Source organism: Coturnix japonica, chromosome 22 (assembly GCF_054131305.1).
Source record: "Coturnix japonica strain WE chromosome 22, WE-NBRP24, whole genome shotgun sequence".
Taxonomy (NCBI): Eukaryota; Metazoa; Chordata; class Aves; order Galliformes; family Phasianidae; genus Coturnix; species Coturnix japonica.
In genome coordinates, this window is record NC_140684.1 from 4,353,901 (window position 1) to 4,374,735 (window position 20,835).

Here is a 20,835-nt window from a genome sequence, read left to right on the forward strand (position 1 = left end):
ACAATCAAGCTGGAATGAAGACAAGCAATCTGTTACTTGTTTATGTAAGCAAACACAGCACTCTCCATTTGCACAACCTTACCTTGTACTACCTCTTACCAAACCTTGTTATCTCCCTTTGCTGAAAAGGTAGAAGGAAGGAGAACAAGCAGTTCCTCTGTTAAATACTTTCAGAAAGATTCCAAACAATGGCACAGCTCATCGGAGTGGTCAAGTACAATGTGGCAGGAAGAACTGTATATTTCTCACTTTACTTTTCAATGTGCAAACAGGTTGAAATAGAAGGGGGGAAGCTGTCAGTGACTTTTCACTAATCAATGGGCAAAGAGGCATCACTACAAGGAGACTGCTGGGGTATTCAGAAAGTCATCGTTTATTGGCTCAAGGGGCTTCTTCCCTCCCTTTTTAATTATTAGTACAATCTCAAGGTGCTCTCAGCATGGCATTAACTTCAGTGACTCCTACAAAAGGCCTTAAGACACTACTGGAACTGCAAAGTAAACAGCAGCATCCTGCAAACAAATGGCAAATTGGAAGAAAAAAAACCAATGGCACAGAAGCGAGGAAGGTTGCAAACAGCTGTTCCACTAACCCAGACACTCTGAAGGAAAATGAAACAGCCACGAGCTGCTGACATGAGCTATAACGATGTGCAAAATCAAACTTTTAGTAGACTGAAAAAAGCAAGTACCCAAAAGAACTTTATTATTATTATTATTATTATTATTATTATTATTATTATTATTATTATTATTATTATTATTATTATTATTTTGTGAATGTATATTGCATTAGAACAAGTTCTTTGCTACGTAATTGGCCAAGAGCTTATTTGGGCCCAAAAGAGAAAAAGCTGCTAGGGCCAAGAATTCGGAAAAACTATTCACCTCTTAAAACTCAGCAGAGGCAAATGAACTGCCTTATTGCTTTTAAGGGCCTCATGCTGCCTCCCCTCCTGTTGCTTTTAACTACCTCCCAGCACTCAGGGCTTCAAATATTTAAATATTTGAATATTTTTTTAAATATTTAAACACAGCTATATTAAGAAAATCCCATATTTATAGCTTCCCCATTAACTGAATAATGCTTGAAGTTAAACACGAAGCATACAAGATAAACACTACAAACCTGACACACAACCAAGATGGAGCTTTAAGAGATGCTTCGGATGCAGCTTGTCACACTGCATGGCTGGTGTGTATTCATTTCCATCAAAACTGAAAGACATTGATACGCCACTGATGTTCAATGAAAACAGCTGGAGATGGATGAGCGAACGGTCAGATGAGAGATACCAAAATGTCAGACAGCCTACCGACTGTTGTTGCCATGAGATCCAACAGTCAACATCAGTCTGATAAGCTATCCGACAGGATGGTACAGCCATGGGGATGTCACGACGGCTGGCAACACAGGAGGACATTCAGGCAGGACTGAACAAAGTCCTTATTCTCACACCTTGCTCATGATCTGCTCTAATCTAATGCAGGGATAAATACAACCCAAGCATGAGCAAAATCAAACCTCCCTTGTGCTTGTGTGCCACCTGTTGATAACACTAATTGAAAGTCAAATTAATTCCTAATCCCCCCCAGGCTAAAAATCAGAACCAATAGTTCTAAAATTACACAAGTAGTAATACATACACAGCAGCAGCAGTGTGGCTGCCTACCTCCTAAAGAGGGAAGAGATCTGTTTTAATACAGATTACCTTCACATACATTAAAATCGCAACACTGATTCAAAGCCATGTTTTATAAATGCCTGAATTTTCAAGCCTAAATGTGAGGTTTTCTATGGCTCCACATACGATTGCTGGGTTTGACACCAATTCTCTGTTCAGCTGGAATTTTTACACTTCCCCCTTCTCTTCTCCTTCACAGCTCATAGTATTGTGACCAGTAGCAAACACTGACCAAGATTTTATGCTAACAATCACAGCAGAACTCGCCTATTTTAAGCAGCGAGCAGTAATGTGCCTTCTACTATGTTCTGCTAAGTAAGAAGTTCTTAAGAAAAAGGGAAAAAAGAATAAAGGGTGGTTTCAGCACCGTCTGTGCAGGAAGGATGAGTAAAGCATGCAGCCCAAGGGGTTAAAGCTTAATAACGACACTCAGCATACAAAAGGGGAAAGGAAAAGAAACAGCTTAAAAAGACTGACACAAGAAATTCTGGAATGATCAAAGATGACTTTATAAAGTTTTATCTTAACTTCATTCTAAATATACAGAATAAAAAAACGTCAGCTTCAGCATTTTGACATCAATCATCTCTGCTAACATCGTGACGATTAAAGGGCGGCTTTTCCAACCAAGAGCACGTGCAATGCAATGGGACACCGGAGAATTCAAATGGAATAACCTTACCACGAGGGACATGCAACAGTTTTTACCCAATTTGTAATTCATTTATATACATCTTGATAGTCTTGAAAGTTAAGGTTAAAAAAAAAAAAAAGCAAAAGAGCCGCCCTTCAAAATAAAGGTTACCCTTAGGTCAGTCTGAAATGAAATGAGGAAATACTAAACCATCGGTTTTGGAAGTAATTCAGATGGACAACATCTGTGTTAAACACAATTTAACATGACCTTGTCCATGCCATATAATACAACTCAGACGTATAAAGCATCCATACCTTACCTTAACACCTCTAAGTTTGTCAGTGAAACGTCTGTCCTAATAGTCAAATTATTTTCAAAGTAAAATAAAGACCTGCCTTAGTTCAAAGTTGATGTTAAAAAGTTTTTCCCCATTTTGAATAATGCCAAATTTTAAATGTATGGAAAGAAGCGTCACTTTTTGTGTCAGCTAAAGCCCGTTCCCAGTTCTTTTTCCAGGCTCATTTGGTTTTCTCTTCGGAGTACATCTTCTGTTGCAGCCGTTTGGCATAGCTTTGGGCCATGGAGTTGATTATAGATAAGATAAAATAACAAACCATGACAATCACCAATTTTTCAAACATCCACGACAGCCAGTTTTCACCCTGAAGAAGACAAAGACAAAACAGAACAAAGGAAAACAGAGATTAGCGGACAGCACTAAGGTTCTCTCCATTTTGTAAGTGAAAGAGAAAAACCTGAACATCTTTTTAGGACTAATTCTTCAAATTGAAAACAGGAACCAAGCTGTCTGTACAGCTGAGTTTGGTGCCTGGAAAGACAAGGCACTGGGGGCTGCCACCCACAATGCAGGGCACACGATGAACCCTTGCTTGCCCATCCTGTGCTGATGAAGTGATGTATTATTGCCAGCGTTGGTTGGTCTCTGTTCAGAGAGTTTGGAATTAACAACCCCCGACTGCCAACCGCCTTCCTCATTGCAAAGAAAACAAGAAGGTCACTGGTTAACACTGTTTGTTTCCTAAACTGAGCATCTCCCAATTAGTATCAGATTCATCTTCTTCTAAAAGTTAATGCAATGACCTCCACAGTCCCTCTCTGTTTCCCTGCTGCTCCTCACTGCTGCTTTTAGTCAAAGGAGGGCAGCACCGCACTGCACAACACTCACATCAGTGCACGGGAGGTATCTCAACATTTACTTATCCCAGACTGATTCTCCCTAATTGAACCTATTTTCTATTAAGAAGTGGGTCAAGAAACATAAGAGCTCCGACAATTAGTGAGCAGTTAGTTAGATTAATGGCTTTGGGTGAGTGGAGCTCATGTTGCAAACTTGCTCTATCTCCACTGAAAACTCTTGTTTTCACTGCTTTGCATGAAAGGGTACTTCTGCCCCTTCATCCCAACACCAAACACCGCATCTTTCTTTCCCTTTTGGACACTGATCTCTGGGGGTTCTGTGTCACCCATTGGTCATTAAGTGACAGAACCCACTGCCTTCCCAAGCACTGCTGATGACACAGTTTAACATCACTTCTTGTGTAAGCGTAACTTTCTGCTTCTATTTCTCCTTCAAAATAGACACACTAATAGAGAGGCAAGCTGAGCCATCAGTCTTATTTTACTGTTTCCTTTGTTATTTAGGAAGTTTGTACCCAGTTACATACAAAACCCTTATAGTAATTCCCAAGCTGTTCTTTAAATTAATATTCAGCTCTTCCCCGTGCCATCACAAAACCCTTCGCGAAGAAGAATAAAGAGTTAAACCTGCAAAGCTGACCCAAGGAAAAGGCAGAGAGAGGAAAAGTTCACGGGGGAGGCTGAAAGGCTCTTACCTGCGGCGCGCCGCCATCGGATTTGTGGTGGAGTTTTATCCTCTGAGCTTCCAAATATTCTTGAAATGGCTTCTGAAGAGAAGGACCTATACTTGGAATAGCACTGATGCCAAGTTTTTCCCAGGGAACAAGGCAAAACAGAGGAGGAAAAAACAAAAAAACAAAAAACAAAAACCAGACATATTAAAAAACAAAACAAAACAAAACTTACCACCTTGACCCAAACAGAACAAAGTTCCAACTGAGCTCCAGCTCAGAAGGGCTCTGCCGCTTGGGAAAACAGATAAGCACAAAATAAAGTGTATTTTATCTTTAATCTGATACTTCTGAAAGGGACGTGTTTCCCCAGAGCTTCCAAGTGTTGTAAAAGAAAAATATTTCAGAGCGAATCAGTGATAATTCACTGTTGGTAACACAGAAAGAAGCAGTGAGCAAAGTTTCCTTAAAGCCTGGGAGAGGGCAGCCAGGGCTGTGTGCTGATGTAGTGCTGAGAATGAAATGAATGACTTCTCAGAAGTCCCACATTTATCACCAGCAGTTCCTGTAAGAACTGGTTTGAACCGATTAATAAGGAAATGACTTGTGCTTGTGTCATCCCTCAGTTAAAAAAGAAACTGCTCGCCCTATGACTTGCCCCTATCTCCTCAAAGGAGACGGCCCCTTTCTCAGACTAAGTCCTTATTAGGACAATCTGTGCGTCATCCTTATCCAGAAAGAATGCATTAGCAAATTCTGCAGGCTCCTCCCATCGGTCAGTGATTAACAAAGGAACAAAGAGAGAACTATGAACCCTGTTCTGAATCATTTCATGCTTTATGGCAGATGACTTGCACAAAAACTGCAATACATTACTGAACACCTTGTTCCTATGTTCACATTATAAAGACTGCCAAGAGGTTTTTGGAGCTGTGAAGGCTCTCCGAAGCACAAAGGTGTTATCGCTGCACAGAGCAGCCACCAACTTCCAACCTGCTAACGCTACCACCCATCCACATCCAACACCGATGATTTCCCTGCAGATCTGAACACCACACTATTAAACAAGAGGATTGAGGAGCAGAAGAAACTGTCATTACACTTAAAAAACAAAACCAAACAAACAAAAAAAGCTTAAACGTTACACAGCAGAAATTACCACCAGCAGCAACTGGTGGTAATACAGCCAGGCACAAGCTGAGCCATGTCTATACACCAACGCTGCTAATAGCAGCCAAGATGGGAGATCTCCCACTGCTGCCAAACATCAGCTTCTTCTTCTTTTTTTTTTTTTAATTATAAAAGAAATCAATATAGTCTTCTACATTACAAAAGTCACCTATGATTCACTGCTGCAGTTCTGAGTCTTTACACCACCACCTCAGGGAGAAGCCAGTAACATCTGCTTCACTGTGCCACACGCAGACAGGGCTAAAAACCATCATCTCCTCTCTGAATTACATGATGGGGGGACCCCGACCCCTCCAGCCATTTCCCCCAGCCTCCCATGTTGACACTGTGTATATTTTCCACGTTAAACCCCAATCCTTAAATAAGAGCTTTCTAACCTTTAAAACTCACGAAAACGCACAGAGTGAAGCAACAGAACAGCTCACTCTCCCCACTCTATTCCTATTCCCTCCACTTGCCAAGAGGACAAATTGCTTTTTAAACATATTTATCAGAAGAAGACTGTGTCCTACATGATTCACCATAGGCCAATACCAACAGCTGAGTAAATGTTGCGCCCGGCCGGTACATTTCCAGCCAAAAAGAAAGGACTGAAACTAAAGCACATCGAGGACACATTTTGCTTTAGAGCATATCAACGTCTACAAACAGATCCCAGCTTTTTGGAACCCACCCTTCAGAATCTGACTGTGTCTGCAGTGAAACGCTCTCGGAGTGACTCGCCGATCAGTACGAGTCACCGCTGGAAAGAGCGGTTACGTCTCAGGGTTTCTTTCCTTTTGCAAATGGAAGCTCAGGAAAGATCTTAAAAGGTAATACTTTATTTCTAACATTTTGCATGATTATGAAAGGGAGAGCACGAGAGCTGCGAGAGATGAATGATTAACACAAGTTAGTCAAATTCTCCATATTTTTTTGGAAAGCTGAACCAAATCAGTGCCAAATTAAGGTTAAACAACAGAACTAAATCATAAAACCCACTTGGATGGCTCGGAGGGATTTTGTGCATTGCCACCATTTCAATTCTTTTTTCCCCCCACTAAAAGTATTCAGCATTTTCTCTTTTGTGGGCATGAGTAACAGTGAAATGTGGGACATTGGTTCTATCAGAGTGATTTCAAAGAGCTGTAAAATCCTGAATATAAGGACTTTTGTTTCTTTGCACATTCACGTTAGCTTCAATATTAAAAAATGCCAAAAAAAAAAAAAAAAAAAAAAAAAAAAGGCAAAAAAAAGGCAAAAAAAAACCCCAAACCATAGATTTCAAATAACAAATACAATGAGGCAGAATGGCACAAGAAAACCAGCTCACACTGCAGTCCCGGCTCTAGAAATAAGATCTGAACTCCCATTTCAGTGACTTAGTTTTGGTTATTTGCAGTCTTTTGATAAAACTCGGTGATTTGCTCATTCATCTTCTAAAATTCAAAGGGTAGCGATTGCTTCAGAATGAATTCACTTATTTCTTTTTAGAAAAGAATCCCCGTTTTCATTTTAAATACTAAGAAATGAGAGGTGCCCCTCACAGAGGTAGTGAAACTCAGCTCCCATCAAAGAGGGAGAGAGGGGACTGAGAGAGGGGACTTTGGCACAGAGTTTTTGGTATTAGACTGAAGGAAGATGCAGGTACAAATGCCAAAGGAACAGATTTACATTAGAATTCTGCAGCACTTAGCAAAGACCTTAAAGTACATCTTCAAAAGCTGCCGAGTGGTCAGGAAGGCAATGGAACCACAGGCACTGACACATCTGACTGGAAGGAAGACGCTGCGAGATAACCCTGCCTGCAGAATCACCTACAAGGAATTCTTTGCATTTCCCTGCGAGAACAAATAAATAATAGGAAAGGACAAGAAAATAAAAGAACCGAAATGCACAGCAGAATTGATCCACACTTTGTAGCCTCTATTTGCCAAAAAAGAAAACACCGACAAAACAAAGAAGTAACCAACCCATGTCCCTCCTCAAGGGCTAAAAACATCGAACTGCTGGAGGACTTCAAATCAAAGATAAAGTCACTCCCTAGAAATCGTTTGCTGAGCAACGATCTGATTTCCCCAGCTGCTATCCACCGTTTGTGAAATCCATAGTTAGTTAGTTCTAAAACTTCCACTCCTGTAACAGCAAAGCTGTGTTTATTACAGCCTGCTCTGCAATGTATTCATCTGCTTTTAAATGTAAAAGAAGGACCACCAATATTTGAACCTCAAGGGCACATCACTGGGTTTGGAGGGTGGGAAAGGTTTTCAGGGACTTTATTTTTGTAACAGAGCCTTTTGAACTACAGGTGAGAGCTTTGCAAATGCAGATGGGATAAGCACCAAACCAAGAGCATAAACCATTCCCCTATGCAAGCTTAACCCTAATCATTACCTTCTTCAGGACTTTAGTCAACTCTGTATTACTAAGAATACTTTCTAACCATTTAATCACGATATTTGCACTCTGAAACACTTATTTTCCTCCTGAAGTGATCTTAAAGAGTGTGGGTTACTCGAGCTGCTGATTTCACAACCTATCCCTCCAGAGTTTGGGAACACACAGATCATTATGAGCTGTGCTAAATGCCGCAGTACAGCTCTGTACCAACGCTGTGATTTTCAATCCCTGTGCTAACATTTCAATAATATCCATGGGTCTAAAACTCAGGATATAGAACACTCATCTTCTCTAAGTCTCTACTCGTGTGCACCTCTGTGCTTTACCAGAAGGGAAATGTTAGAATTAGCAACATTGCCGCTGTAGATTCACACTTAAGAACATTAACGTGGTGAGTTTTGTTTTTAACATTAGTGAAATCTCTCATTTGTCAGAGCCCACAAATGGTTAAGCAGCTGATTAAGCAGTTCTTAAACCCCATTTACTGTGATGGAAATTAAAAATGTAAATAATGACTTCAGTGGCATTCAGTTCTGAAATCCTTACTCTATTCAGCAGCTCAGAGGAGCGACTGGAATCAGCCCCTCCATAAGTGGAAGGGAAATCAGAGAGATGATGACTGAAGCCATGGCAAACAAAGCGTTGGGTTCCCAGGCTGAAACCCCAAAGCCCTGACTGGGAAGGTGATGCAGCACTGAGTCACTACCCCACTTGGTGGATCATCTATCAGATCCACAGCTTTATTTGGAAAACCCCTTAAACTCAAGGCTGATGTTCCCAGACCCTTCAGCTTCCAGGAGGGCACTGTCCTTGCCTGAGCCCTGTTGGGGTCTGCAGACACAACGTGGTGTCACATTTTGCTCAGATTCAGCTAAGTGGGCTCATCCCACTAAGGAAAAACAGCCTTTTAGGAAATGCCAGCACTACAATTCAAAATGAAGACAACAGAAAACCCAGCTAACAGGGAAATTTCATGGCATGCTCGGTCAGCACGAGATGCACACATTGGTATCTCATCCTGCTGTACGAGCAGCATGGCCTGAGGCCAGAGATATCTCCTGCTACAAAGACGTGGCAGTGGAGAATGCAGGGAGCTGAAGGAGAGATTCGAGCTTGACCTTCCCCTGTAGGAACACAAAATCCATCCCAAAAAGCACCGAGGCACTGTGTAGGAGGCACCACATATGGTTACTTCAGCCATTCTTCCCCTCAAAGAAACCAGAAGTTTTGCTCAAATACGGCATTAACTTCTTCAAAAATTGTATAAATGATTGAAAAATAGATTGCAGTGGAAATATTTATGCGGCAGTGGACAATCACCAAAGCCGATGGATTTGCATACTGCCTTTGCTCTCCAAATAGAGCACCTTTCTTCCTGCAAGTTATCTGAGCCTTCAATGGTTAATGTTCTTCCAGACAGTGATCTAAACAGGCTTAACGGTTAGTATTTTAATGAGCTGTCATTTCCTGTGCTGATAAAGATTCTCACAGTATTTAAACCATCCATTTCCCTGAGGCTCCACCAATACCCGGACACTGTTGCGGTGACTCACAGCGGACCTCAGACTCCAGGCCTGACTCAGCCCTGATAGATTGTGCTGCAGCAGATCTGGACAGGCTCCCAAGGTGCTCAAAGAGAACGTTCACACACAGCAAAACCTGGGCTTGAAAAGCACAGAGGGAGGAACCTCAGCTCCAGCTCCTTGCTGCCACTTCAGCTTCAGAACACTGGATGAAACTTAGATGCCACCTGCATCCAGTGTTCAGAAACAGCGGAAATACATCTCCTTTACGGTCAGGACCAAGAGAAACATTTTAGGGGTTAAAGGGCTGCTTGGCACATTCATTTGGTTTTACAAAAAGAAGAAAGAAAACATTTCTCTTGCAGATTACTAAGCAGCAATGGTTACACGTTTGACATCGTTTACCTGGCGCTACGCTCTGGTACCCGCACTGACCAAGGCTGTCTGCAAAGCACTTCTAGGGACGTTCTGTTATGTTAAAATTAATGCTTGCAAAAATAGGAATTGCAACATTTTTGAACGGCTCGTTCCTAACTCTGCTCAATGTTGCTCTTTGTAAGGCAGCTTCTGGTTGTACTTTAAAGATATAGCGCTATTTCTGTACGCGCTTTATAAAAAACCTTGCTTGTTCAGAGCTAAATCCTACAAGCCTTCTGCAAATAAACTTCTTACACTTCTGCTGTGATCCACTGGAAGGTTTTCAACACCAAAGCTGCTCAAATTTCCCTTACATCCGCGTCCCTTTCAAGATGCTAAAGCCTTTTTTTTTTGTGTGTAGAGCTGATCTATTGTACGCAGGGTGTATTACAGGGCACGGTCCCACAGGTTTCTGATACACCCATGGGAGGAAAGCCATTGCTTTATTGTCCCAAGAAACATCAGGTGTGTGGCAATATGCTTCCAGAAGCATTTAGCCCAGGAGATTTTGAAATCACTGCTCAGTTATCCGCGTTCTTGGCCAATTTGGGGTATTTTCATTGATTCCCACTACACCGGTTTTAATTTAAATGCTGATTGGAAACTGTAATTCAAAATACCCTTTTGACAAAAACAGGATATAGTCATCGGATATGGAATTTATGGCATATGCAAAACAAAGGCCCACGGGGCCGGAAGGCACGGCTGGCAGATCTGCTGTGGGGAACACACTGGGGAGCAGCAGAGCTCACCTGGCCGAGCTGTGCTCTCAATGGGAAGGGGAATCATATGGCACAGTGTGAATCACAAACAGGACCTCTCCACCTCAGGACAACTGATCCCTGGTGCAGCCCCTTTCCCATCGCTGCAGCTCCTTGCCTTGCTTATATCCTAAAGAACTCATCTAAATCTGTGCTGTATACAATTTTTTGACAAAGAAACAACAACATAATGACCCTTAAGCAAAGCTTCCAATTACGTCAGTCACCATAATGCCACGTGTACAGAAGGAACATGGTGCTCCTTACAAGAATCAACTGAGATCCAATTGTGAAGCAAAGAATTATGGCACAATAAATAGCAGCAAAGTGGTTTGCAGAGGCAGTGCTTCAACAACCCATTACTGAAATGTTTTTCCCTTTAAGACATGCCATCATTCACACCAGTCCGCATCACTGGAGAGCATAACAATTTGTTCCCCAAAAACATCAGATTAAGAAGCCCTTCAGAAAGTGCTATTTTGGGGCAGCTTTCCAGGTGTGAGTTTGTTGAACTGAATTTTGCAGTGTTAACAGGGCTTACATGTCTCACCCCTGGAACACAGCACTAAAATTTAACTTCTAAAATACAGCAAGCATGCAATTCTGATTTTTTTTACATGCATTTTAATGGCTTCAAACCAAACTTCATTAATTTGTCAGCTACATGAGTTTTACCATCAGCAAACGATCTGCTACAAACAGCAGCTATTCCTGCTGCACAGAGAGCTCAACCACTGCACCACACGAACCTAAAGCAGCAGTGACACCTCCCCTTGTGCTCTGTGGGTTCACCCCAAGGAAGCTGTGCCCAAAGGGTGAGGTTTATCCCGCAGAGATGGAGCCACACCACTGCCGGTGACGTTCAGCTGCCGTGGGGGTGAAGGCCACGGGGTGCCTGGTGCTATATAAAACACATTGTTGAGCCTTCGAGATTTCTTTTGAAGCTGTGGAGTTACCAGCTCGTTTTCACAAAATATGAACCAACCACGCTCAACTTAAAAGAGAGGAGCATTTTTCTTAATATTTACCCAGAATTGATGGCAGACGGCTGTGGGGATGGTATGTGTGTTGTGTGCTTCGAGTGCTATTTCTTTAGTAGTTTTCTGGGAATTCTTAATCCGCATTTGAAACTACCACTTCAAAGAAACTATGACGGTGCTTAGAAGCAATAGGCTCAGTGTGACTGCACAAACAATCCCGCAGCTGTAGGTAACGAAAAAATTAAGAGGAAAGCTTCAAGAGCCCAAAGAAAACCCACAACACACATGATGATTAAACACTAAATGAGCTAGGTCTGGGCTAAAAGAAGGATCCAAGTATTCTAAGTGGGTGATCAATAAGCTGACCTCATTTTTCAGTGACAAGAATGCAAGACAAAAAACTTACAGACCATCCTTCATCACCAAGAGCCTATGAAGGTAATACAACACAAAAAGCATTATTCTTCCAGCGTTTTAGACAGCAATAATACAACTTCCTTAACTGGTAGAACAGGTTGATAATTAGCAGCCCCATGTGAGCTACCCGAGTCTTTGTAATTCTCTCCAGCTCTGACTGCAAAGCTCCCGCTGCCTTTCCATCCCTTTCTCTCTGGTACTACAGCTGCTGCATGGTGCTGTTGCTACCACCCAACCCTTCTCATCCTTACTTTATGTTGGATAAGGCCCATGTTTTCAAAACAGCTTTTAAAAAGCTTCTCAGTTCTGGGCCTTTTTCTTCCTCAAATGAAGCTTTATCTTGTATCCCAACTTCATCTTCTTTCTAGTTATTCCACACACTAAGATTCACTATTTTGAAGTACCGAGTTTAGACATTTTCTGTGGTGTAAAAGCAATATCTCAGACTGAAAAAAACCCAGTCTTAAGTCACACTGTTGGGTTGAATTTGATTAAAATAAAGTTACAGACCATTACACAGATCTATATTTTAATAGATCTGTACTTTAACTTAATAATAAGGGATTTATTGAAAGCTATTGTTTAATACGTTTCTTACTCCACGTTAGGAAGGAATTGATGAGGTAATGCTAGCAGACAGATTGAGAAAAGTCAAGGGTACCGGGACATTCCAAAAACCTTACTGTCTCTCAAAGACATTTTTTAACTCTGACATCAACCACCTCATAAAACCCAAATCCAGCAGAGGTCTTGTGAATGCATTCTATGTAATTGGATGTAAAATTATCTCCAAGACAGATGAAGTAGGAAAAAACTACCAGTTTTGGCTCAAAGCTTTTGCAGGAGAAAAAAAAAACTTTGGAAACGTACCTAGATTTGTAGCAGTGTTACTATTAAATTATCTGCTGGGATGCACGTTAAGAGAAGCTAACTAAGGATTGCTAAAAGTCACCACTTTTTCCCTTGTTTTCTTTCTAAAAATGCTGAAAGCCACAAATTAATTCTGAAGGCTGTTACAAAGCAGACACCCAATCAGAAGACCTGGAAGCAATAAAGCTGGGATTTGTTTCATTAGTAAGCTGCCCCACCACGTTTCTTTCGACACTCGTTTTCCTTCATACAGTGTTATTACTTCAAGTTTACATATTTTAAGAGCCATCCTTTCCAGACACTCCTCTTGTGAAAACGTTCCTGAGCAGTGCAGCTTTTTGTTGTTGTTTTGTTGTTTCAATGTGAACAGAGCTATTAAATATTGGGTGCAAAACATCAATTTGTTACATGTGAAAAGCGAAAGCCTCTGGAAAAGGAAACACTGCTAAGAGTGTATTTGATGCTTGGGATATCCACAAAACAGGAACTAAAAAAGAAAACCACCTTCACCAAAACTAGAAGTTTTCTATCTGAATGTTAATCACATTCGAAGTTGTAAACCTGCATCCCTGATAGCACAGAAATCCAGTGGTGTAATGAAAAAGGGTCACAGCTTTCAATCTGAGCACAACACCCGCTCCCTTTGAAGAATGAAGCCCAGTTTTTAAAATGGAATCCTTCTAATTTGATCCTAATTTAATGCATTTAAGATGAACAAGTCGCACGTTTGTTTGCATTCAAGCAGTTTAAGAAACTCCTCCATGGTTAAATAGGTGTTGCTGAGATCTCATCTACTGAATTACCAGACTGGAAATGCCATTTTATGAGAGATTCAATATATTTTATAGATACAATGCAGCTTAAATTTCAGAAGGTGACTGTTATTATTATTGGAATGCTGCATAAATCCCAACAATTCTGTCAATTTTTTTGTTGTGGGATCACATCAGCACTGAGGAAAGCCATCAAAAACAGCATTGGCAGCTCAAAGTGTAACAATCTATAACTGGGACAGTGGTATCGTGTTGCTGGGTGGAAGCTCAATGGAGGTATTATATATCCAGGCCATATGACCTTCAGTGCTATTACACTTGAAGCACTTGAAACCTCCGAGTTGAGGAATGAAGCGACAAACGAGACCTAACCCAGAAGCACAGCACCATTTTCAGTGCATCTGATGTGACTCCTCCAGTACTTTTCCACCTACTGAGCAAAGACATGATTGTACTAAAGAGTTACTCACCCGATGAGGGACACCATCTGCTCCACTATATGTTTGCTGAATGTTATAATAACGAAAAGTTTCTGTAGGAAAGAAAACATCAGTCAGAGAAATATTTGATTGAAGGGCAAGCAGAGAATGGAGCACGACAACTTGTGCTCCTTTCTGATCAAACAGCTTCTCCAGCACAAAGACACAGCTCTCCCTTCATTTGTCTGCTTTCCAATATGCTTTTCAAAAATAGGCAGAAGAGAGGAGAACTATTTGCTTTATTACTCTATTTCCTCATGGATGTCATTTCTTGCAATGTTTTCATAGCCTGTGTTACAAGCCATACGCATCCTCCCCAAGCTTACATTCCCAGAAGCTCAAGGTCACTCTACTCCATCAACAATGTTTTAATGGAAAAACAGCCATCACTGCACAGAACAGTTCACATCCCCTTACACAAACACACGTACTTAAAGATCACAGAACTGAACATTGTACATCGTTTAGCCCCCTTGTTCATGTGAGAACCCTACCAAAGGAAACACCAAATGGAGAATGAAGCGAGAGCCCCCGGCTGCCTACCCACTCAGAACAGTTGGATTAGCACTGTCTGTAAGGCAGCAGATAATTTGAAACAGAATAATTCTGGAACACGTGGCTTCGTTTGCACCAAGTCTAAATATCTGTGATTTTACCTCTCCCTTCTAAAGAGAGAATTTTTCTAAAGTAGCTTTTTTTTATTTCACTTCTGTTATATCTGACAGCTTGTTTGTTCGCAAAGAGCGAGTGAGACCGCGTGTGGAGGTGTGTATACAAGCAAACAGTTCCCACAGCCTCCTTAAATCATGATCTAACGAGCAGTGCATTCACTAGTGGGGAGATAAGGGCAGCGACCACAACTATATGAAAAGATTTTGTGGCCCAGAGGAAGAGGTCAGTTACAGGCAGCTCCAGGACGGCCACTGTACTCACTTCCTTCCTGTCCGGAGAAAGGTTTCATCAAAAACCTCTTCAATGATCATTACATTTCCTAAATTCCAAACTGCAACAAGATCACTGCAAAAATCAGGGCTATTGCACAAGAGTATGTTTGAAATCAAACATCGCAGAGAATTCTAATACAAAACTATTACAAAATAGGATGATTTTCCAACACTGCAAGAGGAAGGATTTCATTTAACCCTACGTTTGATCCGTGTAGAGCACCGTGAGCTACACTACAAACATCCTCCTACCCAACTGAAGCAAATGGAAGGAGTATTTTACTAATGAAATTTCAATTCTCAATTTGCCAATTCTAACAGCCCATGTGTTTCAATGGAGAAGAATTCAGGGAACAGAAAGAATAAATATGGGAAAAAAATGCAGTTCTGTCACAGCAAGTGAAGGAATCCTCCCATCTTTTTGGTATCTTCTGTTGGAAAAGTGTGTAAAGTAAAATAACCATTTACAAAAAGATGGGAGGAGAGGGCGGAGGTACAAAGCTTCTGTTTAGGGAGAAAGGAAGAGATTTTTAAGCAGCTTTGTATTGGTGCTAGATGAGTAATCTGCTGGTAGTCTCTGTTGTTTTAAAGCAGTGACAGCAAAGACTTCCAAGCAACAAAGCTACAGGCACAGACCTATGGAGATGCTTTGAAAAAGCCCCAGCTAAAATCTCAGGCTCTAATCATTACAAATGGAGTGCTGTAGTTCATGATCTCGTGCTAACCATGCTGCTACAAGTGAACAATCACTGGGGAACTGATACCTCATCTTTCATTGGACAAAACGGTGATGCATCTTAAAAGTAAGACTCAACATCACTGAAAGCAATCTGGGATCCTGATTGCCAAATTCAGAACATCCGGTTAGACTCTGAGTTTGCAAGATAAAAAATGGAAGAGGCCCTCTCTGAAATTGGGCCCTTTCAAAAGAACAGACTGAGAACACCAAATTTGCCAACCACGCCTGGAAACCATGGTCAGCACTCAGAGATATAACCCAGAGTGCTTTCTGCAGGGGGCAGGGATGGAGGGGAGCGGGGTTTTCCCTATACACTCAACTCAGATAAAAGGGACCATTTAAAAGTGCCACTTAACTGGTAAAGGCAGGCTCCACTGCCCTCCAAAATGAATATTTCTTACCAAAAAGTAAGTTCATTATGAGTACGAACTCCTTCCAGTCTGGTAAAAACCGTAGGTAAATAACTTGGCTAACCACCAATTTCCTGAGCGGTGTGGGTAGTGAGCTCATTAGTTTGTAGCTATAAATTATTCAGTTGCCTAAGTTTCGAGTGTAAGAAGCCTTGCAGATCCTGTATTGTAAATCCTCTCCACCAAATTAATTTCCATTACTTCAGGTCAGGAAAGGAGACTCCGCAGTTCATTACGAAGTAACACAGTGTGGCAGACAAAAGAAAAAGAGTAAGAAAAGTCTTCAGCCCAGAGGTCGGCGGGAGGTGTCGCATGTACTTGCCTGGATGTGCATTTTAATTACTGCTTTCCCAATCAGAGTGGCCCCGAAGAAGGTCCAGAAGGGAACCAGAAAGTGTCCACATGTTATCCCGGCCAGGTCAAACAGAGGGTTGGGAATCTAGAAAGCACAAAGGAGAAAAGGGCACACATTGAAGTGTTTTACTTAGAGAAGAGGAATAATACAGACTTTAAAAATGAACATTTTCCCCTTATTTTGACTTGATCCCAAACTCTTGTGTCTTAGTACTTATAAAAAGAAGGTCACGACCCATAACATAAGTCTGAGGGATTCAGCCAGACATGTCGCAGACAATTCCACCCCAAAGGCCCCTCCTTACCCCTTGATTTTAAAGAAGCCTTCCCTGCGAAATGCACAGAAACCACAGCAAAGCCATTCTGAGTGATTTATCAAATTCCCCCCCGACAAACCCATCGCTCCTGGAAGCCAACATTCAAACCATCTCCAGTGATTTCCATCTGAGAAAGTGCATTAAAAACTGGCATTCAGAGTCATATGTATCCAGTTTAAAAACACTGATTAGATTTTATTAAGCATATGCATTTAATTATTTTCTGATTGTTAAGCCCTTGGTTTGACATTTGGTATTGTGATGCTATCCGTGCAATATTTCTGAACTTAAACCAAAAAGTATCCAAGTTCCAACCTCTCACACTTGGTCAGGGTAACACAGAGGGATGTTTAATTCACAGTAGCACTATCAACTGTACTAACAAATACAGAGTGTAGATATTTAAGATCATAAAAAATAGAGAATGGTAATCTGAAAGCTGTGAGAAAGCCCCGGGGGTTATACTTAGCTGTTAGAGACCTGCAAATCTATGAGCACCCACAGCACCACCTGCATAGGAAGAAATCTGAAACAGTCTCTAAATATGCCCTGCTTAACTCAAATCCTCTTCACCTCTGACATCTGTCTGAGGCATAGCAGGATGGTAGATGAGTTACGCACACCAGAGCCTGCTCCAGGGCTCGGATCTCTTTGGCTGGTTGCTTTGGGTTTCCCCACCTCAGTAAATTCACAGTGTGTTTTAATTACTGCGTTGCTGTCAGCACAGAGAGAGCAGCAGGCTTTGGGTACAGGTACCTGCGCATGCCACCAACACATTAAAGGTGTCACAGTAAAGAGATGACGTGGCTGCACGTTGGGTTGTAAGAGCTGGCCAGTGAGAGGCTCTCTCCATTTTAAAATCACACACATGTGCAATACTGAGAAGTGCCAAAAACACCCACAGACAGGAGGGCACACTCACAAATTCCCACCAACCACAGCGAGGATCTCTTCCTTGCTCCATTCCTTTCCCAGAGCTGCCTTTACATAGCAATTAGGCCTAAGACAACAATATGGTTTTCCTACTGCCACTGCACGTTACACTCACTTGACATACATTTGCGAAGTTTTAAACTCTATTTGACTGTGTTTTTATGTAGCATTTACAAGCCATTACAGCTTGGAATCCCAATGGCTTTTTTTAATGCCTCTCCTCCCACACTTCACCTCCCCGCTCACTGCAGCTCTGCATTTATCCTGCAACCAACGTTTACAAGTCCTCAAGTGCACTGCGGTGGATCCACGACTTCCCATCCCTCCCCCAGCCCAGGGCAGCCTGCATATAAGCAGAAGGAAGCTGAAGCTCAGGGCACACCGAGGAACAATGCACCAAGTAGGGAAGAAGTTAAGCAAATGTTTATCTCTAAAGCAGGAACTACAGAGCGTACAGATCACCTCTCCCATCCAGCAATCCCTTCCTCACGTTCCCTATTTGTCCACATTCCACATTGCCCAGCTCCCCCAGGAACTCATCCTGCTGACCATGAGCTGCTCTCATTACACAAGACAGACCAGACAAGGGGATGGCTCACAAAATGGTGACTGCAGAGCAGTGAGTCAGAGCACAGGAGCAGCCTCACAGCTCACCGGACAGAAAGACTTAAGGAACAGCTTGTAACCTACGTTTCAACTCTAAACATTAAGGCAGTTCAAGAGATTAGTAAACAGAAGTTGTGTGCCAGCAGCTGTAATCAGTTTAATACTTTCCAGCTAACACAGGTTACTTACATTTGAACAAATACCTAACATTGTCATCTCTACAATTTAGGAAACTAAGAGAGATGCTAGACAAGTGTGGAATTAATACCTCATCAGCTGAGCAGCTGGCTAATGGCTGTGGTTATTCCAGAAGAATGGGATCACAGGGGACCTAACAATTCCCCTCCTTGCAGTAATCACATTTCTGTGCGTTTCTGTGTGGGATGGGAGAGTAAAGCACATCATTCCTACCCGTCCTGGAGCTTCCAGAGAGACTTAAACCTCAGACAGTTGAGAATTTTTTTAACTGAAAAGAACAGTATTAGCCTCCTTCAAGCACTAAAATAGCATCAGTGGAAACGTTTATACCATGTCTGTCCTAGAGAAAGAAATCTATGAGCAATTCAGATAGCCATGGCTGAAACTGTCTGCTGCATTCTGCTGCTCCCAGCTCCTAATAACCCACAGACCCTCCTGAGCAGAGTTAGGAAAACTTCTATGGATGGATATGCCAGTCAGGTTCTGTGCAGGTCATTTTCAATTGGTGTCTTATCTTTGAATTTGAAAACATCAAGCCACACAACACAAACAGCTGAAGAAATAGCAGAAACTGTAAGTATAGGTATGTTGCTATTCCAAAGGCACTGTTTTATCAGGAGAACTAGTGTCATGAAGCCCAAAGGTAAAGCAGAAGGAAGGGTAACATGTTAGCTGTGCATTCAGGCAGAACTCGCTGTGTTTGGTACTAATCTAGGACTGGAGTTTCTCCATGCTATTGTACTTGCTGTACCACAACCATCCCATTTCTCTGCGCAGCACAGAGAACACAAATAGCAAACAAGAGGCGAAGATCCATATGGACTCAAACAAAACCCAGCTCAGAGCATTAACCTCACTGTGCCACAGTCAGCCCACAGCGTGTGATCACAACCCCTCTGTCACTGCAGGGCACTTACGGAGGCGCAGGCCAAAATGCCGAAGAACCCAACTTTCTGTACCAGGTTCTGGACAGCCAGCTTAGCCCGGGAAGCAAAATCCTGCAAAAGAAACAGGAGAAAGTTATTAGTGAGACAAACCCTAAACCGAACACAGCTCAAAATGTACGTGATTGCAGGATCCTCCTTGTTTTGGGACTGTCTCATTAACAACAAAAAGCAATCAGAGGGAAGAAAGAGATGGTCAGTGTCAAATCTTCACACACTTTCAGTTTTTGGTGCTCCTTCCAGAGATGGCTCTCCACAGTTCTGCAATCAATGATGAGTTCAGTTACTACAGAAACACATTTCTAATGCTTCTTTCCCTGTTTTGCTGTATTCCCAGTGTCCCTACCACCTTATTCCTTCAGCAAGCAAAAGGAATTAATTCCTTCCATATCATTTGCAACAATAAAAGTTACTTTCTCAAAACAAAACCAGGATGCAGCAATCCCATTATCTGCCTGCAAACCCAGCTCATTCCAAACCAGAGCTGCAAAGTTCGTTCCATCTGCAGAGTTACATTCAGAGTGTTTTAAAAGGAAAAGTGGCAAGAACTGAAGGACTGCAAGAGATCTGAGCTCCTCTTTATGAAGCCATGCTCAGAATGCATCGCCTGCTTTTACTCCCTGCGAACTCCAGTCTCAGCACCTGCCATGTAAACATGGGAGATTTGCCTTTTCAAAAGGAAACGTGAAGATCCTCACAATCATTGTAGGTTCATTTGAATCAGGGGAGAGGAAAAGTTCTTTAAAGCAAAACTGTCCACGAATTTAATTATGGTGAGGATTACCTGCACAGGCACTGCAATAGCAGTTACAAAACCCGCATATCTTTGTTATTTGTTAAGTGTATCAAAGATAAGTAACTTTGATCAGTAATTAATAACATTCTCAGTCTTCCACTGAGAGTCAGCTATGGAAGAATGCAGAACAATTCAACTTGTGCAGCTGTAACTGTTCACTCCAGTTACAGTACCAGCAAATCACCCACCACTGCTGCTTATTATTTGAATCCCAAACCACACAACAGACATCACTTCTCACACCAGGTTAAGACCTGAGCCAACACCATCTGCTGTGCTTTCATGCCCTCTTGAAGCAGCAGCTTATCAACACTTCAAAGCTGTAAAAATCATTAACATCTTCTTAAGGAAAATCTTAGTGACACCAGCATTCGATTTCATAGTAAAATCCAATAAATTAAACACTGCAATTTAAAGGAAAAAGCCAAAGAAATGAGACTTCCCACATCTTGGGACATTTTTAACCTGAGTAGGACATGACATGTTTTTAGAATATCCCCAAAGGGACAGATCTGCTGTCTCTAATCAGGAGCAACAGCTCGGGGTGACACATCCCAGTCTGTGAATGTCTCACTGCAGAACGGAATGCAACCATTTACAAGCGTTTTGTGACAAACTTTGCTATTTAGAACAAAATCCAGTAGCTTAACAGTC

General features: G+C 41.9%; 2 protein-coding genes across 9 annotated transcripts in view; both read right to left on the bottom strand.

Moving 5' to 3' along the window:
- RPS6KB1 (ribosomal protein S6 kinase B1) overlaps positions 1 to 1,264 on the bottom strand; it is a 29,144-nt gene extending 27,880 nt beyond the window's left edge. The window contains exon 1 of the mRNA XM_085522001.1: positions 1,129 to 1,264. The gene's annotated coding sequence lies outside the window, so the exon portion shown is untranslated. The remainder of the gene's footprint in view (positions 1 to 1,128) is intronic.
- Positions 1,265 to 2,169: 905 nt separating this feature from the next.
- VMP1 (vacuole membrane protein 1) overlaps positions 2,170 to 20,835 on the bottom strand; it is a 55,334-nt gene continuing 36,668 nt past the window's right edge. For all 8 annotated transcript variants that reach the window (XM_015880470.3, XM_085522008.1, XM_085522007.1 and 5 more), the window contains 5 exons: positions 19,359 to 19,439; positions 16,356 to 16,472; positions 13,932 to 13,993; positions 4,175 to 4,277; positions 2,170 to 2,983 (listed from right to left, as the gene is read on the bottom strand). In XM_015880470.3, the coding sequence (XP_015735956.1) occupies positions 2,840 to 2,983; positions 4,175 to 4,277; positions 13,932 to 13,993; positions 16,356 to 16,472; positions 19,359 to 19,439 (507 nt within the window). In that variant the 3' untranslated portion in view covers positions 2,170 to 2,839. The remainder of the gene's footprint in view (positions 2,984 to 4,174; positions 4,278 to 13,931; positions 13,994 to 16,355; positions 16,473 to 19,358; positions 19,440 to 20,835) is intronic.